The 25,029-nt window shown below is 35.8% G+C and overlaps 1 protein-coding gene across 2 annotated transcripts in view; it reads right to left on the bottom strand.

Annotated features, from left to right (window-relative positions):
* The window catches only part of LOC150105701 (medium-chain acyl-CoA ligase ACSF2, mitochondrial-like), a 398,514-nt gene that overhangs the window by 257,446 nt on the left and 116,039 nt on the right, over positions 1-25,029 (bottom strand). For both annotated transcript variants that reach the window (XM_090394306.1, XM_090394307.1), the window contains exon 6: positions 3,366-3,410. In XM_090394306.1, coding sequence (XP_090250432.1) covers positions 3,366-3,410 — 45 coding nt within the window. The remainder of the gene's footprint in view (positions 1-3,365; positions 3,411-25,029) is intronic.

Raw genomic sequence — 25,029 nt, 5'->3', positions numbered from 1 at the left:
CAAGACTTTCATTAAATAACCAGGTCAAGGACATAGCCAACTGTGGTGCACATTCCTTAAGAATACATGGTGATATGTCCTCCTTCCCCACAGCCTTATTAACATCTAACCCAATCATCACCTGATACACCTCTGATTCTTTCACATCCATTTCTCCTAATATTTGCTTCCCTTCTACGAGAGTGATCTGAAAAGTTCTTGGCCTCAACCATAGATGGCAACACTATTGCCACGATTTTTTTTTTCTAAGTTGGTACATCCATGTGAAATTGCAAGTCATTCTATCAAGTAGTTTGTTTTATACAGCTGTCTGAAGCAAAAGTGTTGGCTATATCCCTTGAAATGGATAAAATTGAGTATCGTGCAGTTATAAAATTTTTTGTAAAAGAAGATTTAATGCCAAAAAAAAAAAAAAAAATTCATTCAAAGTTCATAAAAGTTTATGGGCACTCTTCATCTTCGTTTTTGACAATTAAGAAATGGGCTGATGAGTTTAAACATGGCTGTACCAGCCTTGAAGATGATCCACATGAAGGACATCCAAAAAGTGTAACAACACCAGAAATCATTGATCAAGTGTATGATATGGTATTGGATGACTGGCGAGTCAAAGTGCATGATGCTGAGACTATAGGCATTTGAAAAGAATGTGTAGGATATATTTTGCATGAAATATTGCAAATGAAAAAGCTTTGCACAAGATGGGTGCCATGCTTGCTCACAGCAGATCAAAAATGCACTCGCATGAAAATCTCTGAACAGTGCTTGGAGCATTTTAACAAGAATAAAACTGATTTTGTGCATCAATTTATTACTATGGATGAGACTTGGATTCACCATTACACACCAGAATCCAAATAGCAGTCAAAACAGTGGACAGAAGCCAGTTCTTCAGCGCTAAAGAAGACAAAGTTGGTTCCATCAGTAGGAAAGGTCATGGCATCTGTGTTTTGGGATGCTAAAGGCATTTTGTTTATTAATTATCTTGAAAAGGGTAAAACAATAACGGGGGAATATTATTCCAATCTTTTAACCAGAACTAGATGAAAAAATTCATGAGAAAAGACCCAGCTTGCAGAAGGAAAAAATCATCTTTCATTAGGACAATGCACCTGCCCACAAAGGTGTTTTGGCAATTGGAAAATTAAGGGATCTGCACTATGAATTGTTGGAACATTCACCCTATTTCCTCAGATTTGGCTCCCTCTGACTTCTATCTCTTCTCAAAACTAAAAGTCTTCCTTGCTGGTCAGCATTTTTTATTCGAATCAAGGTGATTGCAGCTGTAGAGGGGTATTTTGCAGATCTTACTGAGAACCATTACGGGATGGGATAATGCCACTGGAATAAATTCATTAGTCTTAAATATGTTAAAAAATAAAAATAATTTTGAAATTATAAATTCATTTTTTCATTTTTAGGCTGAGAACTTTTCGGACCAGCCTCGTATATATTGCAATGCATCATTTACACCAGTATGATATACACTGATGAAATGCTCATTCAGTAATTCCACTTATATCCTTTGCAACTATTATTGCTGCCATGACTATGACCTCTGTATTGAGTTCATCATCATCAGAAAAATACATATGTATAAGAAACAAGCTGCATGCTACTTCACTTTACAAAGGTAAAATAAATCTAAGCTACTTATTAATCTTTTATCTAGCCTGACCTCTAGTGGGAAAAGAGAAAAAAATTAATAATATAAAAAAAATAAATAAAAAATAATAATAATAAATAAATAAAGTAGTTTTAAAAAAAGTAAATATAAAAATTCATTTAGCATATCCTCTCAAAACACATAGTGAAATCCTATCCAGTGCCATAGTGGATAGGATTACTTTATATAAGTATAAAGTAATCCTATATTTATATCAGTATTACCCAGACTACTTAGTATTCTGATTGAAACACGCTCTCCTCATGCACTTCTAAACCTTGAACCTTTTCCATCGTCTAGTAATAAAACTTACTTTTCAGGATGAAATACCCCAATAAAGTGATCATTAAACAACCCCACTATGCCTTCTGCATCAGTTACTAACTACCATTTTCATCTAACAATGTTATTCTTCCATATTCATTTCTCCTCCTACTAGTCAGAAAACGAAAGAATTCCTTAGGATTTCCCTTGGATTCTCTTCTTGTATTTCAATTTTGTCTTCCTTGCTAAGCTAGTCACATTCCTGGTCTGAGTCTTATATTACTCATGTAACTGTTTTCCCGTCCCTCTTCCTTATACTTTTTCCATAACATCTTTTTATCTGCAATTCCTGTTTAATTTCATTATCCATCCACTTTACACCAGACCCTGTTCTTCTTTTCACTTGAGGGACGTTACATAACAAGTCAACCTTACACGAATCACCCCAAATGAAATCCAAACTGCTGTACCCAAAGTTTGTGGAGATTCTTCTACAGATCACAGCATGATTGACATTTTGCTTTCATAAAGGTTGGACAAAGAATAAAAATGATCTAAGAAGTGGCAGGCTATCAATGGTTATAGATGTCAATATATCACCAGATATCGTCAATGACTGCTAGAAGAAAATCAACTTAAAATTTAATGAAATTGCAAATGAAGCAAATAACTTAACCAAATCTCTTTACAGAATTCTGATTCCTCTTGCAAGCTAGAGGACAAAAGGACTGCACAATTGCTGCATTATTACCAGAATGAAAGAAAATAGTTTCTGAATACAACTGTTACCCCTTTGGTAAATGAAACATAAACAAAGGATTTTGAACCAGGAATGAAATGCCAATCATCACAGTGAAAACATCCTACCTCCCTCATCCAAAGAAATGTCAGCATCACACATGATGGTTAAGATAACAATGAAAATGGCTTACAACAAAAACGAAGTGACATCAAACACAGTACCTGCTGAGTCAACTATGAAAACAACATACTACAGAAAGTTTCTGCAAGACATTTTTTATTCAAACATTTAGCAAAAGACCTATATGCTTGTAGCTAGAGCTCTCATTTTGTATGACAATGCAAGGCCACTTCTTTCATGTGAACTATCTGATTTTAAAGAGTATGGATGGTCAATGTTTCTTTACCACTCCCATACAATCCTGACATGGGCCCTCCAAATAAAGCAGAATATAATTTGTTAAATAAATGTTTAGTTTAATCATTACTGAAAATTATAATTAATAACAACTGTTGATTATTTCACATATAATGATGATGAATGTACAATCATCATCATCCAATGCATAGTTTATCTACTAAAACTTTTATTATTATTTCTTATAATAAGCTCTGCGCTTATACAAAGTATGCAGTTTTAAATGACACATAGCTGGAAACAAAAGTAAAGCATTAAGATAAATTCTATACTTACGGTCTTTCTTCAGATAACATAACCACAGCAGTTAAATCTGGAAACCTAATTTAAAATTAAATCACAGTATTATCCTATAGAAATATAACAATACAAAGATGTAAACTTAAATTTATTTCAAATAAAAAAGCATATTTCTAATAGATTATTATTAATCATTATTGTTACCCCCCCCCAATGAAATCAGAAGACTCACTGTAGTCAATCCTTTTACCCTTTGGAACACTTTCAGGCAGTTTGTGAGGAGGAGAAGGTGCAGATATATTCATACCTGCAACTTCTCCTCACAAACTTCTCACCCACTCTTATTAATAAATACATCTCTCTCTCACTCACTCACACATGCACACGGCATCTTACATCTTGGCTAAAAAAAGATTGCCATAAAACTTAAACCTTTCATGTCAAACCATCCAGGATATACAGGATCCTTAAAAATCATAAACTTAATAAATTCTCTTCATCCCATAGTTAACTGCATAGACAGTTCCACCTATAAAATGGCCAAACATTTATTATTATGATGATGATGATATAAGTATCTCCATGGAGTCAGAAGACTCATCGCAGGAGATCTATTATTCACACAATACCTATCATACCTACCTTAAACTCGCTCACCGATGAAACACTCGCCAACCATCTCTGGCAACCCATTCCACCCATTCACTATCCTCCAAGCAAAAAAGAAAATTTTGTCCAAACACCCTTGCCAACCACACTCTTACACAAATTTTATTGGTGATCCCTTGTTCTCTCCTTTCCTACCATATACTGAAAAAAGTCTTCAATGTCAATCCTATAAAATTCCTTTAATAACTTATATGCTTCTATCAAGTCTCTTCATTTTTGTCTATAAGCTAGTTTTTGAAGCCCACACACCTCATGGGGAGAATTTCATAGACTGCTACAATCTTTGTCAGTTGCCTCTGTATCCTCTCTCTACCACTTCTTCATTCCCATGGAATCCAGATCTTTGTGCAGGTCTAGATGTAGCCTTATTTGGGGAACAAAAGCCTTATAGAGGAGAACAAAAGAATTTCTTTATCCCTGCCTGTTAGTGTGTTCTGCAACAACATGTAATCTGATGTAATGTTTTGGCTATTTTTGCAATATGCCCTCTAACTCCCAGTCCACAATCAACCCCAAGTTCCTGGCCTCATTGGCTTCCTGCAGTTCAGTTCCATCAATATAGTACAGAGCTTATCATTTCTTCCCAAAGTGCATCCCAGCTTAGCATTATCAGGAAGCAACTGAATATTTCCTGTCAAATCATTTCCTATATCTTTGGTATACAAATTAAACAACAGAGGACCAAGTATTGAGTCCAGTGGTACACCACTGGTCACTTGCCTTCTTCTGGATCAACTCCTCTATAAACCACTTGTTGATATCTGTCCATCAGCCATCCTCTAATCCAAATCACCAGATTCATATCCATCTCCATTTACTTCAATTTATGCAAGAGTTCTGTGTGGAATCTTGTCAAATGCCTTTTTGCAAAGTCTAGCAATATCACTGAGTAGCTATTTCACTTATACAACTTGATTACTTTATTATTACTTACTTAATTACAGAAAGTAAGCAAATTACTAAGGCAAAACACACTCTTCACAAGACCATGTTGTTCCTTATAATGTATCATATTCCTATCCACTCAGTCCTGAATTCTGCCTTTCACCAATTTCTCCAATACCTTAACCACCACTCCTGAGATGCTAACTGGCCTATAATTTGCTATTTCTGTCTTAGAGCCCCCTACACCTTTATGCAGTCAGAAGAGCTGATGATTCCTTTACACGTTCTTGTAATACATGGGCCAATATGCTATCTAATCCCATGGCTGTGTTTGAATTGAGGTTCTGCAATATTTTAAGTACCTCCATTTCTTCGATGTCTATTCTCTCATCAGTCACTGTCATCTGGCATTGCAATGTCACCACCTAGATGGTACACCATTTCAAAATGCTCAGCCAGTAATTCAACTATTTGGTTTGTTTCTTTTACACCTCTCCACCAATCATTCCATAGTCATTCCTCCTTTTACTTGCCACAAAGTGAAAGAACTCTTTAGGATTTCTTTTTTTTCCCCTTCAGCTGGCTTTCTCTTGTAATTAGCTTTGGCCTTCCTTACCATACATGTCACCCTTCGTGCCTGTGCTTTGTGCTGCTCATGGGTATGATAATCACCTTTATCTTTCTATTCCTGCCACAACTTTTTTCTGTAACTCTCGATTAATGATACTATGCTGACAAGGGTAAATTTTCATAAAAAATTTACCCTTGTCAGATTCTGGCATCACAGACAGCCTTCAATTACTTCACTTCATAATTTACAGATAAGAAATACTAGTAGTGGGGAGGGGGCAATAGATTCCGTTGGTGTAGATAATGATGATAGTAGTGGAGGTTCACTGTAGTTGGTAGATTAAGTGGTAGAGATGGAGAGTTGTAGAGTAGGTGTCCTCCCTCAATGAGTCTTTGGACTCCTTGGAGGTGTCACGTAATAATAATAATAATAATATTGTTTAAGGAAATTAACAACATATTTGTTAATAAATAAAATTATTTACTTATTATCCTATATTTCGCCAAAGTCAAATCAGCATCAACAGGGATTGATAACACTTGTATTAGACATGTGCACACGCAGGCACACTTCAGTAACAAAGATGAACAAACCAGAGAGAGATACAAGAAGATCTAAAGTCCTACAATTACCATCTCCTGGCGTCAGTTATGTGTTCTTAGTCATTGGGCTGATTGTCTGCATGAGGGTTTCCCATATGAAGGAGAGTTGGGATGGTTGGTGAAAGCTGCTGCTGCTGCTGATTGAAAGAAAAGTCTATCAAACTTGCGCTTTGATGGAATAAAGTGGCTTTTTTTTTTTTTCAATGGATCCTGTGCTGGGTATTCAGGGCATGCACGGTCTGCCAATCCTGAGAGGCTGTAGTGGTGGAATCAGATGTAATCCTGGTGCTCTGATATGCAGATACTGGCTGTCCTACCTGTTTGTCCATAATAAGAAAGGTTGCAGCTGCAGGGTACCTGATAAACTCCAGGTAAATCCAGAGGTTGTAGCTAGTCTTTGGGGGGGAGTAGATAAGGGTTGCTAGCTTTCTGTGCAGTTCATAGGTGGTTGCAAGATTGTGCTTTTCTAATATCTTGGCCACCTTTTCTGAGATGCCATGAATATAGGGGGATGATGATAGATTTGCTGTATTCTATGTTTGGGAGTGAAGGAGGGCAGAGGCGTAGCTAGAGGGGGGGGGTCCACCCCGGGCACGCCACTTTGAACCTTTTGAACTTTTGCAGTTAATTCTAAAATACAGTCTCGAGAACTCAGTTCAAAATATTGTAATACTACTGCGAATTTTCCTCACAATTGCTGTAAGTGTTGCTAGTTGTTAGAGGAGTTTTTCTAAATAAAACTGATTAAGAATTACCTACATTACTGTGAAATAGACTTCGCCAATGTCATCGTCGATTTTGCTAAGAGAAAAGCAAGAAAAATAGCATTTTAGAATGCCGAAATTAAAGTTTAACTTCAAAAATAAACATAGCATTTTAATTTATTTCCCTATATGTCGTTTTGACTTTTTGTAGTATTTTTGGTGTGTATTGAGAGGGGTGGCAAACTCAGGGATCGCCCCAGGCGGCAAAAGCTTTAGCTATACCATTGGAGGAGGGTCAGTGTGGGTACATGCTGTTAAAATTCTTTGTATTTGGTGGGAGGTAGAGCTGCTGGCCAAAAAAATGTCTTTTATGTGGGCGAGTTCTGTGGTGAATGCACTATTATCTGAGCAAATTAATTTTGCCCACTGGACTATTTATTAACAAATACGTTGTTAATTTTCTTAAACAATATATGATGCTGAAAATCAACATAAAATTCTACAAACAAATCGAAAGTACAGCATGGGCTTCCCTTGCTAACTTTTTCATGGAGACATATGAAAGGAATGCTCTAACCCCCCCCCCCCTTAAAGCTACCTTTTGGCTATGCCATGTGGACGATGTGTTTGAAATTTGGCCATATGGCAGGGACACCAAACACACTTTCCTTTTCTATTTGAACAACTAACATCCAATTCATGGCAGAAATAGAAAGTAACAATAGTCTGTCCTTCCTAGATATCCTAGTTACAAGAAAACCAAATGGATCCCTGACCTTCACAGTCTACAGAAAACTCTCTCTCACACACACACACACAGAGGTAGACACATCCATCAACAGTCACATCCACCCCCCCAACAATTTGGGACTATAGAAACCTTAGTCCACCAGGCAAAAACAATTTGCTCAGGTAACAATGCACTCAACACAGAACTCACACACATAAACAACAAAATGAGCAAGAATGAGAAATTAAGTAAACTTAATGTTAATAAACCAATAAGATCTGACAGGATCACCACGTCTTGAGGAAATGATCCATGGAATTAATGCCACTTTTGGTGAAACTATTTAACATGAGTGTTACAACAGGGTGAGTCCCAAAGGAATGGAAAGTGGGAAAATTTATTCCACTTCATAAAGGGGGGAGGGGACAGATAAGACTAAGGCTACAAATTATAAGTCATTCTGTGTGGAATTTTTGTTAAGGTATTAGAGAAAGTTGGTGAGAATAGGATTCAGAAGTGGGGTGATAATAGTAGTATTTTTTAGGATGGTCAGCATAGGTTTGTTAAGGGGGAGGTCATGGTTCAGCAATCTGCTTACATATTACAACAAGGTGACAAACTCACTCGATAAAGAGATGCATATACAATGTATTTGGATTTTTCAAAGGCCTTTGATAGACAACATGACAAGCTAGTAGCTAAACTGAAACAGATGGGATTAGATAACAGACTAGTAAGTTGGATAGCTGATCAGCTGTTGGACAGGCATCAGCAGGTTGTACATAGAGGAGTGGTATCCCAAAAGAGGAAGGTCACTAGTGGAGTGCCACAGGGATCAGTTTTGGGAGCATTATTGTTTGACTTGTAAATTAATGACATTGGGACCAGCTTAACTGGGGATGTGCAGCTGTTTGACGATGATGCAAAATTAGGAAGAGCTATTAGAAGTAGAGCAGACGTTGTGGCCATGCAGGATGATCTCAACCAACTACATGAGTGGGCAACTGATTGGAGCTATCAGTTTAATTTTGCAAAGCACAAGGTCTTGAATTTTGGTAGGCAAGGTTGAGAAGCTGAGTATACAATTAATGAAGAAATTTTGAAGGGGGGTGGAGGAGATCAGATCTGGGAGTGATGGTGGACAGATACTTGAAGTTTAGGAATCACAACATTACTGAAAATTGTAAGAACATTACAACAGATTACTGCAAAAAAGAGGAGGAACATTGATCTACAGAAGCAAAGAGTTTATGGCTTCCCTGTATAAGGTCTTGATCAGACAACATATGTGCAGATTTTGTCACCTAGTTTTCAGAGGGTTGACGATGCATTGAAGATGGTCCAGAGAAGGTTTAAGTTAGTGTCAGGTCTATGGAATGTCAGATATGAGAAATTGAGGGAATGCAACTTACAGAACCTTCTGAGACATATAAGTTTGAGGGGGTTGTTACCAGTTTAATGTGGAGAAGTTATTTCATAGAGTGGATGGAGGCAAAGGTATAACTAGAGGCCATCCGTGGAAGCTGTATAAGGAGAGTGTGAGCAGGGAAGTGAAAATAAAATCAGGTTATTTGCATGGAAAGTGATTAGTGAGTGGAATGTATTGTCCGAAAGTGTGGTGAGTGAAGAAAATTGTGAATGGGTTCAAGGTGGGGCCCAATCTTTTGGCATGAGAGAGTTTATACCTCCCGCAATGAGCCCTTTGAGTCCATGGAGGTCAAATAATAATAAGCAATCGCATCACCACCACCACCACCCATTTCAACAGGATGTCATTATCAAATGCAGAGACCTTAAAACTGAGCTCAGAAACCTGCACAAAACCTTTTTAAGCAATGGCCACATTGCTTAAAAAGGTTTTGTGCAGGTAAAATACTGCATGCATCCCCTTATTGATTCCTTTACTGGAATATTTCATCCTGGCCCAGCAGATATTATTCTTGGAGGGGGGGAATGGAGAGGCAGTGGGACTGGATTGGATTTTGCCACATGTTTTAAGAGACCATGCTTAGGAAATGACAGCTCCACTGACTTTTCTGTTCAGTGAAAGTCTAGCCACTGAGAAAGGACCAAAGAGTGAAAGGAAGGTAAGATAGATCAATTAAATTTTCTTAAAGTTATAGTCGTGTTTAATTCTTTATCCAAGTATATATACAAACAAAGAATTTTTACACAAAGTTCCTTTTTATATAGAGGCCATTGATTTCACATCAAGTGCCTAAGTATAGCATAATAAAAACCACACTTTCAGAAATATTCACAGTTATTTCTCATTTTGTATATTCCCATGCATTATAGGAAGAGCCATTACCCAGACCAGTTTTAACCTTTATTGAGGATTTCATTGGTTCATTATCCTTAGGATTACAAAAAACTCATGAGTGATCTAAAAAAATCACTCTCTCATATACACTGGTGTAAATTAATTATTTGCGTCATTTGTAATAATTATGATGTTATAAATTTTGAACTGAGCCGTTAGTTATATTCTAAGATTTTATTTATTTATCTTATTCTCTTTCCTATGTCTACCTTACTTCTACTCGCTTAAATCTTTCTGTTAAGTTCTCTTTACCTTTTTTCTAACTTAAGCCGATTAATTTAGTCCCCCTTATGATCCTTATACTACCTACAAGTGTTAGCGCTGTTAGTAAAAATACCTCTAGAATAGGCAATTCATGGATCCAGTGTTAACTATTTCCCACGCGATATAATTCAGGGAAAATTTATTTGTTTTTTTTTTTGACTGCACCACCCTGAATTAATGTCATGGCACAGGAAGAATAGTTATAACACTTATAGAATAGATTACTTTCTAAAATAATACCTTAAATAGTCAGTCGTGGCAATTTCTCTAATTTAAGCACACAGGTTCGATTATTTTTGTGAGTCAAAAATCAGGTGATAGTTTTAAACAAAACATGTTTATTTTACCTTAAGCACAATACAATAAGACATACATCAAACATTCTCTCTAATTCCTACTTTAATCTTAAAATCGTAACCTTGCAATATAGACCTGCAATTCACAATGCATGAATAACTTGCTTTGCAAACTCTAGGCAATTATTGGCTCTCACAATCAATATTATTGACTAACATTCTTCTCAATAATTATACTAGCGGTCTTTTAGCCTCGATTACTTCTTATAGCAATTTAAACAACTAATTTTAACAAAGCTACGTTCAGCAGACATACAATTCTTGTTCACAATCTCAGCGTTAACATATTAAAATCTACTCCCAAATTCGTAGAAACAAATACAGTCCTACCAGTCTGGATGACTTTTGGCAAATCTACTGACTGCTTTCCTAGGTCATATAACCTAACCTTTGCTGAACAGCTTTTGGTGGTCATCCTGGTGTAGTTCTCGTCCAGGATTTGTAGCAGAGCTCACCGTCGGATTTGTTTTTGGATCTACTGTCGATGCCACACATCTGGTCGCACGTGGCACGTTCTGCTACTGTAAACACATCTCTGTAGAATGACCTTCCTCTCCTGGACTTTCTATTTCTGCAAGATGAACAAACTCCTCAAAATCCTAGAACAGCCTCCAACCTAAACTTCCGAACAGCCAGCCACTTGAACAGCCTCTTTTATATGATCGAGAAGCACCCTGTTTTTAGTGTCGGAGACCCCAAATCTTCCGTAAATAAATGACGTCACTGATGTTTTGACCTTCAGAGTTGGCAGCAACAATCTCTACATCTGAACGACCTTCAATATTTTTGTTGACTTTTAAATCGCCAACATAATCCGGTCTAATTCCCTTAACCTAAAGAATTATTTCTAGCATTCTTTTACATCAAACCAATATAATTCACAATTTTAACCTTTACAATATTTTTATAATTTGTGAACAATTTCTATATCATTCCTTTCAATAGTTAGCTTTACAAGTGTATAATCAGCACTTCTTCAAAATATAGTAATTTACAATTTTTCTGTTTCCTCATGGTTTGTGACCTCAGTAAAATCGATGCCGAAAAATATTCATACAAATTTTCATCGCATTGAATTTTACACTGGTGTCAAAAAGCTAAGGATGAACTGCATTTTTACTTGTATATGAAAAAATTTTCATGTATCACCTCTGGGTCTGGCTCCCACTATTATTAAAAAACTATTATCATCATCAAATTCCTGACATGTGCCCTCAAGGGGTGTACACAGGATATGATAGTACTACATGAAAAATTTACATCATTACTAACCTCCTATCTACAATTTTCCTCCAAATCAGTCTGTTACTTGTCAAGACAACATTATCAGATCACATATTTCTATCGTCTAAGGCACTTTGTATCGTATCAATCCACCTATATCTTGGTCTTCCTCTGGGTCATTTTCCTGCCAACCTGGAAGAGAACACTTGTTTTGCTAATCTTTACTCGCCCATTCTGTTTAAATGACCATACCCTGAGATTAGCTCTGCTAACGCATTCCTGGATGTTCACAATGTCAAGTTCTTTCTTAATATCCTCGTTTTTAATATGATATTGCCATTGATGCCATCTGTTTGTGCCCCTAATCTTTCTCAGCACTCTCATATCTGCTGTCTCTAATATTTGTCAGGTGTTTTACTTCAGAACCAGCTCTCAGATCCATAAGTTAAAACTGGTTTGAACACTGTCTTATGTACAGCAATTTAGTGTTCCAACTAATTTCTCCCTTATTCCATTGACTGCCTACCATGCCAGCTTTGTTCATTCTGTTGTCTATTTCCAAATTTAATTTACTATCTTCAGTAAAAAATCAGGCCTAAGTAGCTGAAATGTTTTACTTGTTCTACAGGTTCCCCGTTCACAACACAGTTGACATTTTCAACAATTCTACCTATTTTCATTGTCTTTGTCTTTTTAATGCTGACCTTCATACTACATCTATTACAACAGTTATTCAATTTAGTCAGGGACTCTTGCAAACTTGTAGCGGATTTATTTAAAGGTATAACATCGTCCGCATAAAGCAAAGAGCTGACATTAACATCTCCAATTCTGATATCATGTTTAATACCACTTTCCCTCATAATGTGATCCATATAGATAATGAATAACTGTGGGGATAATGTACATCCTTGTCTCACACCAGATTTAACATTAAACCATCTTCCTGTACTTCCTTCAATTCCAACTGCTGACTTACAACTCAAATAAAGACTAAGTATTGCTTGATATAATGCCCCACTGACACCGTATAACTGTAGTGTATTGAATAGCTTCTCTCTTGGCACCTTGTCATATGTCTTTTCCAGATCAGCAAAACTTAAATACATATCTTTGTTATATTCCCATGCTTTCTCAACTATTTGTCGTAAAGTGAAGATCTGATCCTGACAGCCTCTATTTGGTCTGAATCCAGCTTGTTCTTCACCAAGCTTTTCTTCCACAATTCTTCTCAAACGTTTCTCAAGTATACTTGCACAGATCTTGCCAGGAACACTCAGTTGGGAGATACCTCTGTAATTCTCACATTCAGTTTTATTTCCCTTTTTATATATGGGTACTATTAGAGCTCTACTCCAATCATCGGGAATTCGTTCCTCCCTCTGTCCAGGCTTTCTGAACTATGCAGTGCAGCCACTGTAAAACTTTTATACCACCATACTTCAGCATTTCTGGTTGAATCATCTACTCCTGCTGTCTTTCCACATTTCAAGCCTTTGATGGCTTTTCTACTTCAAGAATGGATATGTATTCCTGACTGTATACCTGTGGAGTGTTTTTTACCACTGTGCTGTCATCACTGCTTGTTTCATTTAGCAATTTTTCGAAGTAATTACTCCATACTTCAAGGATATCTTTTTCTCCCATTTTCATGTCACCTTTATCATCTCTAACCCCTTTTACAGCACTCTTTCCTCCATTTCTTAGCTTCTTCAACAACCTCCAGAATATCTTACCACCTTCTTGATATTTATTTTCTATGTTCTTGCCAAAGTCCTCCAATGACTTTTGTTTAGCTAGTTTTACACAGTGTTTCGCTTTCTTACATTTGTCTCTGTATTCTCTAAGAGCAAAAGCTGACTTATTTGCCAGGAACTTTTGATATGCTTTCTTCTTTTCCTTCATTGCCTCTTTAACTTCCTGTGTCCACCATGAGTTCTGATTTTTCTATCCTTGCAAACAACCTCATCACATGCCTCTCTAGCTGAATCAATCAGGGTTTTCTTCAAGTAAATACTATTATTAAAATTATTATTAATAATTTTAATATTATAATTTTAATTATAATACTATCTCTAATCCAGATTATTATTATTAAAATACTCTGGATTAGAGATAGTTGTTGGAAGTTTTTTTCACTTGTTTATACTATAAAGATACCAAGAAATTATATACTTGGTTTAATCCTTTATACAAATGTAAGCAAACAAAGTTTGCACCTGAAATATAATCAGGACTAGGAAAACTTGTATATAGAAGCTAATGACTTCACATCACTTGCCTTAGAAAAACTTTCAACAACTATCTCTAATCCAGAGTATTTTAATAATAAAGTGTAACACCTTTTGGCAACTTGTATATGAAAATGACTTCTGCATTACTTCAATCTTAGTATCACCTATGGGTCTGGCTCAAACTGATAAAACCTCAATAAAGGTTGAAACCAGTTGGTAGCTTGATTCTGGGAAGCAAAGTTTTTGCTCTCTTACAGTTTTTGCCTTGGGGAGGTTTTGAGTATTAAGGGATTTGGATCCATTGGGGTGGCCTGTATTAGGGATTCCTTGACTGATGCTTTTCCTTGGAATATGAGCAGTTCTGTCTGGTGGTAGGGCGAGCCTGTCTGAGCAGAGGCACCACTGAGTGAAATGATCCTCCGGGTTGCTCATTTTGGGTGATATGCGGGATTGCACAAGTTTTTGGAGAGGTATCCCCCCCCACACACACACACTTAAACAGGGAAACTGGTCTGGGTAGTTACCCTTCCCATAATGCATAGCATTATACATACCCATAAGGATATGTGCTTTCCATTATGGGATACTAAGGCAAGTGATGCAAAGTCATTAACTTCTGTATATGAGTTGCCCTAGCCCTGATTATATTTCAAGTGCAAACTTTGTTTACTTACACTTGGATAAAGAATTAAACCAAGTATATAATTCTTGGTATCTTCAATTTATAGTATAACCAAGTGGAAAAACTTCCAACATCTTTCCTGTGTGAAGACATCATCTAAATGATTTCACACAGGAAAGATGTTGGAAGTTTTTCCACTTGGTTATATTAATCCTTCATGAATAGAGCCTCCTTCAAGCACAATTCGCTTAGCAATACCATGTGATCCCTTTGCAGGCAATTCAAAAATATGAATGTGCACCAAATTTCTACTTGAAATCTTCAGATATATAAATTGCCACAATCATTTGAATTTGCAGTTGTAATCTTCAGAAATAGTGTTCATCCACAAGTTTTGGACACCAATGTAGCTCAAAGCAAAACTGTTTAAAAAATCTCAATGGCATCTCTTAACTCCACCCAAAACACTGTGCTGAAACCACAGGTAAAGCTCACTGCCACACCAAGCCTCAATTAACTGCAGTAGTTGTAGTAGAGAAAAACCTACTACATGCCACAAGTAAGCTCTACATGGCAACAGACAAAGTAAGCCAGTGCAAACGACTACCTCTCCATCCAGAGAATGAGAGAAACACTCCAAGGACGCTCTTAGACAAACATTATAATGTTATTAGTGGAAGCTAGATCTATAAAGATATCAAGGTTGAAATGATATAAAAATCATATATATTTTAGAAATGATATAAAACATGATATGTTTTTGAAATGATATAAAAATCATATATATTATATACAAATAGCAAAAAGATGTATAAATTTATTATTAAAATACTTTGGATCAGAGGTAGTTGAAGAAAGTTTTTCATATGGTTACAAAATAAATTAAACTTGCCAAGAAATTATATCCTTGATTAATTCTTTACCCATGAATAGCAAACAAAGTTTGTGTGAAGTATCTTCATGGCTAGGAGGCTACTTATATATATAGGCTGTTGACTTCTATATCAACTGTCACGGTATCCCTTCTCCATCAGTTTCAATCTTAGTATCTTTCTAGCTCTGGCTCCCATTGATAAGACCAATAAAAAGGTTAAAACTAGTCTGGGATTGACCCTTACCATAATGTGTAGCAATATGTACGTCCAAAAAGAAGTGTGCTTTGCATTATGTGATGCTAAATGCAAATGACATGGAAAGCACAAGTAGCTTAGTCATAAAGATACTTCACACACCAACTTTGTTTGCATACATTTGATCAAAGGATTAAACAATGGAACTTGCAAACTATACACCAGTTTATATTATTATTATTATTACTGACACCTCCAATGAGTCCAAAGACCCATCAAGGGAGGGCACCTACTCTACAATTCTCTCGTCCCCACCACTTAATCCACCAACTACAGCGAACTGCCATTACCATCATCAACACCAATGCCCACCACCACCACTGGTATTTTTTTTTTATCTGTAAATTGTGTGTTCTCAAGGCTGATTTGTCTGTATGTGGGATGAAAAACCCAAGTTTCCAGGAGAAAAAACCCTGCTAACTCCATATGAGATTGGCTAACTCACCTTCAATTGAAAAAAATCCATATAAAGATTTCTCTCGTCTCGACGAGAATCGAACTTAGGTCTTTTCCAATGAAAGTACACAAAGTACTGTCATTCTTCCAATTATGCTATAGAGGCACTTTTCTATATTTATTTTTCTTAGTCATTAAGATTATTAGTTAAAATAACTTATTAAGATTTTGGAGAAATCTGTGAGAAACTGTATATAAAATTGAGCAGATTAGGGTATTATTATCTGTGAAGATCAGCAGGATTTGTTCAGGAGTACCTTTTTGAATAATCTATTGCCTTTTCTAATGAAAGGCATATACTACTACTACTACTACTTTTTTTTTTTTTTAATTCTACAAAGGCATTCCAAAGCATTCCACAGATAAGTTATTTAAGTGGTAACATCTGAGGTCAGATACCAGATTAGTGAAATGGATTGAAATTGGCTGTCTCTTAGATATCCGAGTCATGTACAGTGGACCAATTGTATGAAACAGGGATCACAAATGGAGTTCCACAGAATTGAGTGCTGGATTTTGCTGCTTCACCTTTATGGCAATAATACTGTCACTGAATTTCTGAAAGATGTTCAGTTGTTTGAAAATGATATGAAACTTGGAAGAGTTATTAGTAACAGTGGCAACTGAATAATCAGGAAGGATGAGCAAATGAATTGCAAATAAATGTAAGGTCTTGAAATTTTTAATCCAACAATGGGAAATAACATAATCTGCTGATGGACTTATAGTAGAGGATGCAGAGAGGGCAAGGGATCCTGGGATGACAGCCAATAAAAATTTGAAGTTTATGGGGATGTAGACTTTCACCTGCAGAGATAAAAGAGTAGTGATTCCATTATATAAATCCTTGATCAGGTGTAGACCTGGACTGTTTTCAAATCTAGTCACCTGGATTTGAAGTGAATGAAGTGACCCTGGAAAGAGTACAGAGGTGGATAACAAAAATGATATCAGTGCTGTACAATGTTGGTTATGAGGACAACCTGAGGGCATGTAAATTGCAGAGTTTGGTGGATAAAAGATGAAGGCCTGACATGATTGAGACATTTAAACTGTTCAAATATCTTTACAGGACAGACACTAAGGAGAGTTTTCACTTCATAGAATAATTGGAAGAAACAAGGAAAGGTCCATCTTTTTTTTCATGGAGGGTGGACCATGGAATGCATTGCTGACAGGATATGAATGCCAAATATCAGTATATCATTATACATGTAGTAACTTCAAAAGGTACCGAATGTACTCAAATTTTACACTTATATTGACTTGGGGACCCTCTCAGGGGACCCTGTAACTCCTAGAGAGCGCTTCCCCTGGGTGGCGGATAGGTGAGCCCACCATGTGTGTGTGTGTGTGTGTGTGTACATGCGCGTGCGTGTATATATATATATATATATATATATGGTGGGGTGGTCCGAATATACTGAATAAGGACTCGTGGACCAACAGGGCCATAAGGGGCAATCATCTTGATTGTAAGGGAAGCGGCACTCCCATGGACCCCTAGCTGGATCTATCCTCTCCTTCTTCTACTTTGAGGAAGACCCACTTACTTAATCTTTCCTATAAGGCCTTATCAGCCAACTCTTCTTACTTTATGACCCTTGTGCTATTAGAGTACTCGAGGGCCATGGGGTCTTTTCATTTCTGGCCTTACAACTATGTCCCCTCTATAAACCTTACTATATTTCTTCTATAATCTACCCTTTCCCCCTTCAATATACCCTATTCCTCCTATGGGTTTAAATTCGGAAGAAGGCGAGTTCAGAAGCCTTAAGGTAGCAGCCCTACCACCAAACTATTCCATCGTCAGGCTAGTCCCCTGACATGGAGAACATAACCATAGTTGTAAGCTGACAGAAAAAGATAATCGGATTGAATCTATGGGAAACGACCCTGGAATGGAAAAGGGAAAACGAAAATGGAAACGACAAAATATAATACACACAGCAAACTGGAATGTAAGAGGAATAGCATATAAAGAAATAGAATTAGACCAGTTATTAAATGAAAGAAATTTTAAAATAGCAGTAATCACTGAAACAAAAAAGAAATTAAAAGGAACTATGAGAACTGAAAATTTTAATGTGATATACAGTGGAGTCGACAGAGACCAAAGAGCACAAGCAGGAGTCATGATTTGGATTCATAACTCCCTTTCAAAACAGTTAAAACATTATAAATTATGGAATGAAAGAATAATAGAAGCTAGAATAAAAATAGATAGAGGCTATTTAACAATAATTGGTTTATATGCCCCAGAAGAAGGAAGAGAACAGGATAATATTGATTTTTATAATCAGCTACAAAACATATATAATAAAATAAATAAAAAGATTACATAATTTTAGCAGGAGACTTAAATGCAAGAATTGGAAACACAAAAATTAATAATAACATAGGAATACATGGAGAACACACTCTAAACAGAAATGGTAAAAAATTGATTGATTTTGTAGTTTATAATAACCTAAAAATAATGAATTCCTTCTATAAACATAAAGACATACATAAATATACTTGGGCAGCAAGAGGATGGAAATCAATATTAGATTACTTCATATTAAATGAAAAGACATCAAAATTTTCACTAGATGTTAGAGTTCACAGAGGATATGAAATAAGCAGTGACCACTTCCTTGTTAAAATAAAATTAAGATTACCACCTAAATGGCTACAAGTAACAAGAACAGAAAGAAAAATTGAAACATTTGTTTATAAAACTAGACTATTGAATGACACAAATGTACAATGGCTATATGAACAAAGAATTAACCAGTATCTAGATAAAATAAAACAAAATGAAGAAATAGAAATAGAATGGCTTAATATAAAAACAATACTAAATGCAGCAGCAAATGAAAGCTTAGGAAAGACCAAAAAATTCAATAAAAGAAAAAAACTGAAGATCTGGGATGATACAATCAAAGAAATAATCAAAAAGAAAAAAGAAGCCTATCACAAATGGTTAAGCAGTAAAAGATTAGAAGATGGAAGTCAGAAAAAGACAGAGAATCATGGAATAAATTTGTTTCTAATTTAGAACATGATTTATATAAAATAAGACCCAATGTATATAAGATTTTGAAACACCTAAATGCAGATACCAAAGAAAACATAAAATTAAACACTGAATTGAAATTAGAAGAATTTCTAAATTACTACACAGAACTGTGGACAGACAAATATTTTAAAAAAGACAACTGGCAAACAATTAATGAAAATGAAAAGGAAATAACTGAAGAAGAATTAGAAATCAGCCTGAAAGAAACAAGAAACGGAAAATCACCTGGAGAAGATAAGCTAGGTTCAGAACTATATAAATACGCAGGAACAAGATTCAAAGGAAGACTCTTATTATTTTTAAATAAAATTTACTCAACTGGTATCCCCCCAATAGAATGGAAAAAAGCAATTGTGATTCCTATCTTTAAGAAAGGTAATGGAGATGACCCTAAAAACTATAGAGGTATCAGTATACTAAATTCATGTTACAAAATATACAGCAGAATCTTAAATAACAAACTAATGAAATATTTCGAAAACTTTATTCTAGAGGTACAAAATGGATTTAGAAAAGGACGATCATGTATAGACCCAGCTTTCTGCCTAAAATTAATAATAGAGAAAAGAAGAGAATACAATTTAGAAACACATATTGCATTTATTGACTTTGAAAAAGCATTTGACAAAGTTAAAAGAAACATATTATTTAACATATTAAAAGAAAGACAAATACCAAATAATATCCTAAAAGCTGTCACAAGTATATATGAAAATAATCAAATACAAATAAGATTAAATCATGAGCTATCATATACAAGAGAGATAAACCAAGGGGTCCGACAGGGATGTCCCCTCTCAGCAACTCTTTTTAATATCTACTTAAATGAAATAATAATAAAATGGAGTAAAAATTTACATCAAGGAATTAAACTTTCATCTACAGTTAACTTAAACACTCTCCTCTTTGCAGACGACCAAATAATAATTACAAATTCTGAAGATAACTTACAGAAAGCTATTTTAAATCTAAATGAGATATCCAAAGATTATGGTATGATAATATCAATGGAAAAATCAAAAACTATGGCATTTAAAGGACAAGATCCAACAAGAACTAAAATAGAATTAGATAACAAGATCTTAGAACAGGTGAATTCATTTAACTACCTAGGATGTATGATCACTTATGAAAATGAAAAAGATATAAACATAAAAATTGCAAAATATTTAAAAATAACAGGAGTAATTAACTCTATATTTAAACCAAACCTAGTTCAAAAACAAACCAGGCTAAAAGTATACAATACATTAGCCCTACCGGTCTTAATGTATGGAAGCGAAATCTGGACAATAAAACAAAAAGACAAACAAAGATTAACAACAGCAGAAATGAAGTTTATGAGAAAAACTGCAAAGTATACCCTATTTGATCACAAAAGAAACGAAGATATTATGAAAGAATTAAACCAAGAAACAGTAATTGAAAAAATTAAAAAATATAAACATAGATGGATGGAACATGTTCAAAGAATGAAAACAGAAAGATTACCAAAACGAGCCTTAAAGTACAAGCCATTAGGAAAAAGAAAACCAGGACGTCCTCTTAAAAGATGACTTCTAAGGCTGGAACAGGCCATACTAGGCCTAAATCCTTGATACGTATGATGATGATGATGATTGACTTGGGGTGCTTAAGGGTCAAAGCTACATAACTGAGAGGAGACCTCCACATAGCCTTTAAAGGAATGTGGAGAACCGACCAGGCCTTCTGACCTAATGTCCAATCCTCACCTTCTCGTGGTGCACCCTGTTGAGTATCTACCTGGATACTGAACGAACGAGGATGGGCTGGCAATTTGGGATTTACCCACCGAATTGTATTCTTATTGGCTTAAACCAATATAGAAAATGACGATACAACATGACAAATTTTCATGCTGGCTGGGGTGTCGCCCGGTTAAACAAGGCCCCCATTGTTTTTGCCAGGGAACCAGGGCAAACAGTGAAAAGTCAACTACTGGAACAAATCTGAAAACACACCCCAAATCAAAATCAGAGTTAAAGATCGGTACTATCAACATAAGAAGCCTGAATGGCAAAGAAATGGAGCTAGCTGAGAAATTAGATAAGTACCAGATCAATATAATAGGGGTGGCTGTAACAAAAAAAGACAAAATCTGTGAGATCTTTCTGAGAAATTAATACAAAATGTTATATTCAGGCAATGACAATCAAGGAAAAGAAGGAGTAGCCATAGTATTCAACACAAAATACGAGGCTAATCTTCTTAAATGGTAGGCAGTCAATGGGGAACTAGACAATGAGACTTATTTGTGTCTATGGTCCAAAAGAAGATTCTACTAAGGTAGAAATGGGGGAATTTTTTGATGCTTTAGAGAAAGCAGCTAACACAATGAAAAAGGAAAAGTTAGTTCTTGTTGGGAATCTAAATAGCAGAGTAGGAAATGATTGTCAGACATACAAAAATATTTTGGGAAAATTTGGATAAAAGAGCAAAGCTAATAATAATGGCAAATACCTGTTGGATTTCTGCTCAGGACATGTACTGGTTATTACTAACACCATGTTCCAACATAAAAATCTGCACAAATTCACATGGAGAGAAGAGGCAAGGAATAAGAAAAGTCTCATTCCCTATGTTATTGTTGATAGTGATGTCTTCCCTCTGGTGCAGAACACCAGAATGTACAGAGGATTTGAAATTGGAAGTGATCACTATTTAGTCTTGAGCAGGATAAAACTGAATATCATATTGAAAAGAATAACACGTAAGAAAGTTTTAAAGCAAACAATACAAGTTGAGCAGCTTTCAGATGTGAACTGTAGACTAAAATACACAAAGATTATTGAAGAAAAAATGAAAGAGTTTGAGAACAGGAACCAAACCTTGGAGATTCGGTGGCAAGCTTGAAGAAATCACTGATTGATTCAGCCCGAGAGGCATGTGGTGAGGTTGTCTGCAAGGATAGAAAAATCAGAACCCCATGGTGGACACAAGAAGTTAAAGAGGCAGCGAAGGAAAAGAAAAAAGCATATCAAAAGTTCCTAGCAAATAAGTCAGTTTGAGCTCTTAGAGAATACAGAGACAAATGTAAGAAAGCTAAACACTGCGTAAAACTAGATAAACAAAAGTAGTGAGAGGACCTTGGCGAGAACATAGAAAATAAATATCAAGAAGGTGGCAAAATATTATGGAGGTTGTTGAAGAAGCTCAGAAATGGAAGAAAGAGTGCTGCTAAAGGAGTTAGAGATGATAAAGGTGACATGAAAACAGGAGAAAAAGATATCCTTCAAGTATGGAGTAATTACATCGAAAATCTGCTAAATGAAACAAGCAGTGATGGCAGCACAGTGGTAAAAAAACACTCCACAGGCATGCAGTCAGGAATACATATCCATACTTGAGAGTAGAAAAAGCCATCAAATGCCTGAAATGTGAAAAGGCAGCAGGAGTAAATAACATTCAACCAGAAATGCTGAAGTATGGTGGTATAAAAGTCTTACAGTGGCTGCACTGCATAGTTCAGAAAGCCTGGACAGAGGGACGAATTCCCGATGATTGGAGTAGAGCTTTAATAGTACCCATATATAAAAAGGGAAATAAAACTGAATGTAAGAATTACAGAGGTATCTCCCAACTGAATGTTCCTGGAAAGATATATGCAAGTATACTTGAGAAACGGTTGAGAAGAATTGTGGAAGAAAAGCTTGGTGAAGAACAAGCTGAATTCAGACCAAATAGAGGCTGTCAGGATCAGATCTTTACTTTACTTTACGACAAATAGTTGAGAAAGCATGGGAATATAACAAAGATCTATATTTAAGTTTTGTCGATCTGGAAAAGGCAAATGACAAGGCGCCAAGAGGGAAGCTATTCAATACACTACAGTTGTATTGATGTCATTGGGGCATTATATCAAGCAATACTTAGTCTTTATTTGAGTTGTAAGTCAGCAGTTAGAATTGAAGGAAGTACAGGAAGATGGTTTAATGTTAAATCTGGTGTGAGACAAGGATGTACATTATCCCCTCTGTTATTCATTATCTATATGGATCACATTATGAAGGAAAGTGATATTAAACATGATATCAAAATTGGAGATATTAATGTCAGCTGTTTGCTTTATGCGGACGGTGTTATACTTCTAAATAAATCCACTACAAGTCTGCAAGATTCCCTGAGTAAATTGAATAACTGTTGTAATAGATATGGAATGAAGGTCAGCAATAAAAAGACAAAGACAATGAAAATAAGCAGAATCATTGAAAATGTCAACCGTGTTATGAACTGAGAACCTGTGGAACAAGTAAAACATTTCAGCTACTTAGGCATGATTTTTAGTGAAGATGGAAAATTGAGTTTGGAAATAGACAACAGAATCAACAAAGCTGGTATGGTAGGAAGTCAATTGAATAAATTCATATGGAATAAGAGAAAAATTACTCAGACCACTAAATTAGCTGTATACAAGACAGAGTTCAAACCAGTTTTAACTTATGGAGCTGAGAGCTGGGTCAAAAGTAAAACACTTGACCAAAGACCGCAGATATGAGAGTCCTGAGAAAGGTTAGAGGTGTGAACAGATGGCATCAATGGCAATATCATATTAAAAACGAGGATATTAGGAAAGAACTTGACATTGTCAGCATCCAGGAATGTGTTAGCAGAGCTAATCTCAGGTGGTATGGTCACTTGAACAGAATGAGCAAGGAAAGATTAGCAAAACAAGTGTTCTCTGCCAGGTTGGCAGGAAAATGACCCATAGGAAGATCAAGATATAGGTGGATTGATATGGTACAAAGTGCCTTAGACAATAGAAATATAAGATCTGATAATGTTGGAATCTTGACAAGTAACAGACTGATTTGGAGGAAAATTGTAGATAGGAAGTTAGTAATGATGTAAATTTTTTATGTAGTACTATCATATCCTGTACTCCACTTGAGGGTACATGTCAGGAATTTGATGATGATCAACCAAATTACCATGTTCAGCGAGTAGTGGAATTAGTTTTTATTGTATAATTAGATTTCATTGATTTCGGTAGTAGTGAGATCTGCAAGTTAAGGACCACTCTGTTATCAATCTGGTGTATGCAACACTGAGCTCATTGCTACCTCTTCACTGGATGAAGTATATGAAGGATGTACTAAAGCTATTGCACAAACTGAATAAGAATTCGGCAATAGGGACTAACGGGATATCAGCACAGATGCTAAAAAATGGTTCAGCTTAATTGGCTATATTCCTTTGACAAGGCTATATAATGTAAGTCTCAGAACAGGGAAGATTCTATGGTAGCAGAAAGAATGTATGGTAATCTCATTACACAAGTATGGTGCAAAGACTGATGTATCCAACTATCAACCTATCACTATCTCTGGAGTAGTGGTGAAGATTTTTAAAAAGTTTGTTAGAGCTCATATACAAAAATGGGGTTGACAGAGAATCTATGTACATAGTCTATTTGCAATAAACAGCATGGGTTTACTAAGGAAAGAACGTGTTTGAACAAGTTACTCACATTTTATAATGATGTTACTGTCGAATGGATACAAAGTGATACTTTTGAATTTTGTAAGAATTTTGACAGAATATAAGACTGTTGTATAAATTGGAGAATATGGGATGGATTATAAAATATTAATGTGGATAAGAGGATGACCAACTAACAAATATCAAAAAATGGTATATGAGGGATGTGAGTCTGCAAGATTTAAGGGTCCCGTGCGACTTCTATTCCTGCAGTGTGGGGTGTTCGCCAGGGTGTTCCTCTATCTCCCCCTTTTCTTTAACTGCATCATGGATGAGTTTCTTCACTCTCTTCCTAGCCATATAGACTACTCTCTAGGTGCTTCTTCCTTTAATGCTATGGCCTTTTCAGACGATCATTCTCATAGCC

Source organism: Typopeltis vanoorti, chromosome 6 (assembly GCF_054136105.1).
Source record: "Typopeltis vanoorti isolate ZY-2024b chromosome 6, IOZ_Tvanoo_1.0, whole genome shotgun sequence".
Classification (NCBI taxonomy): Eukaryota; Metazoa; Arthropoda; class Arachnida; order Uropygi; family Thelyphonidae; genus Typopeltis; species Typopeltis vanoorti.
Note: the sequence above shows the minus strand (reverse complement) of the source record. Positions and strands in the feature narration are given on the sequence as shown.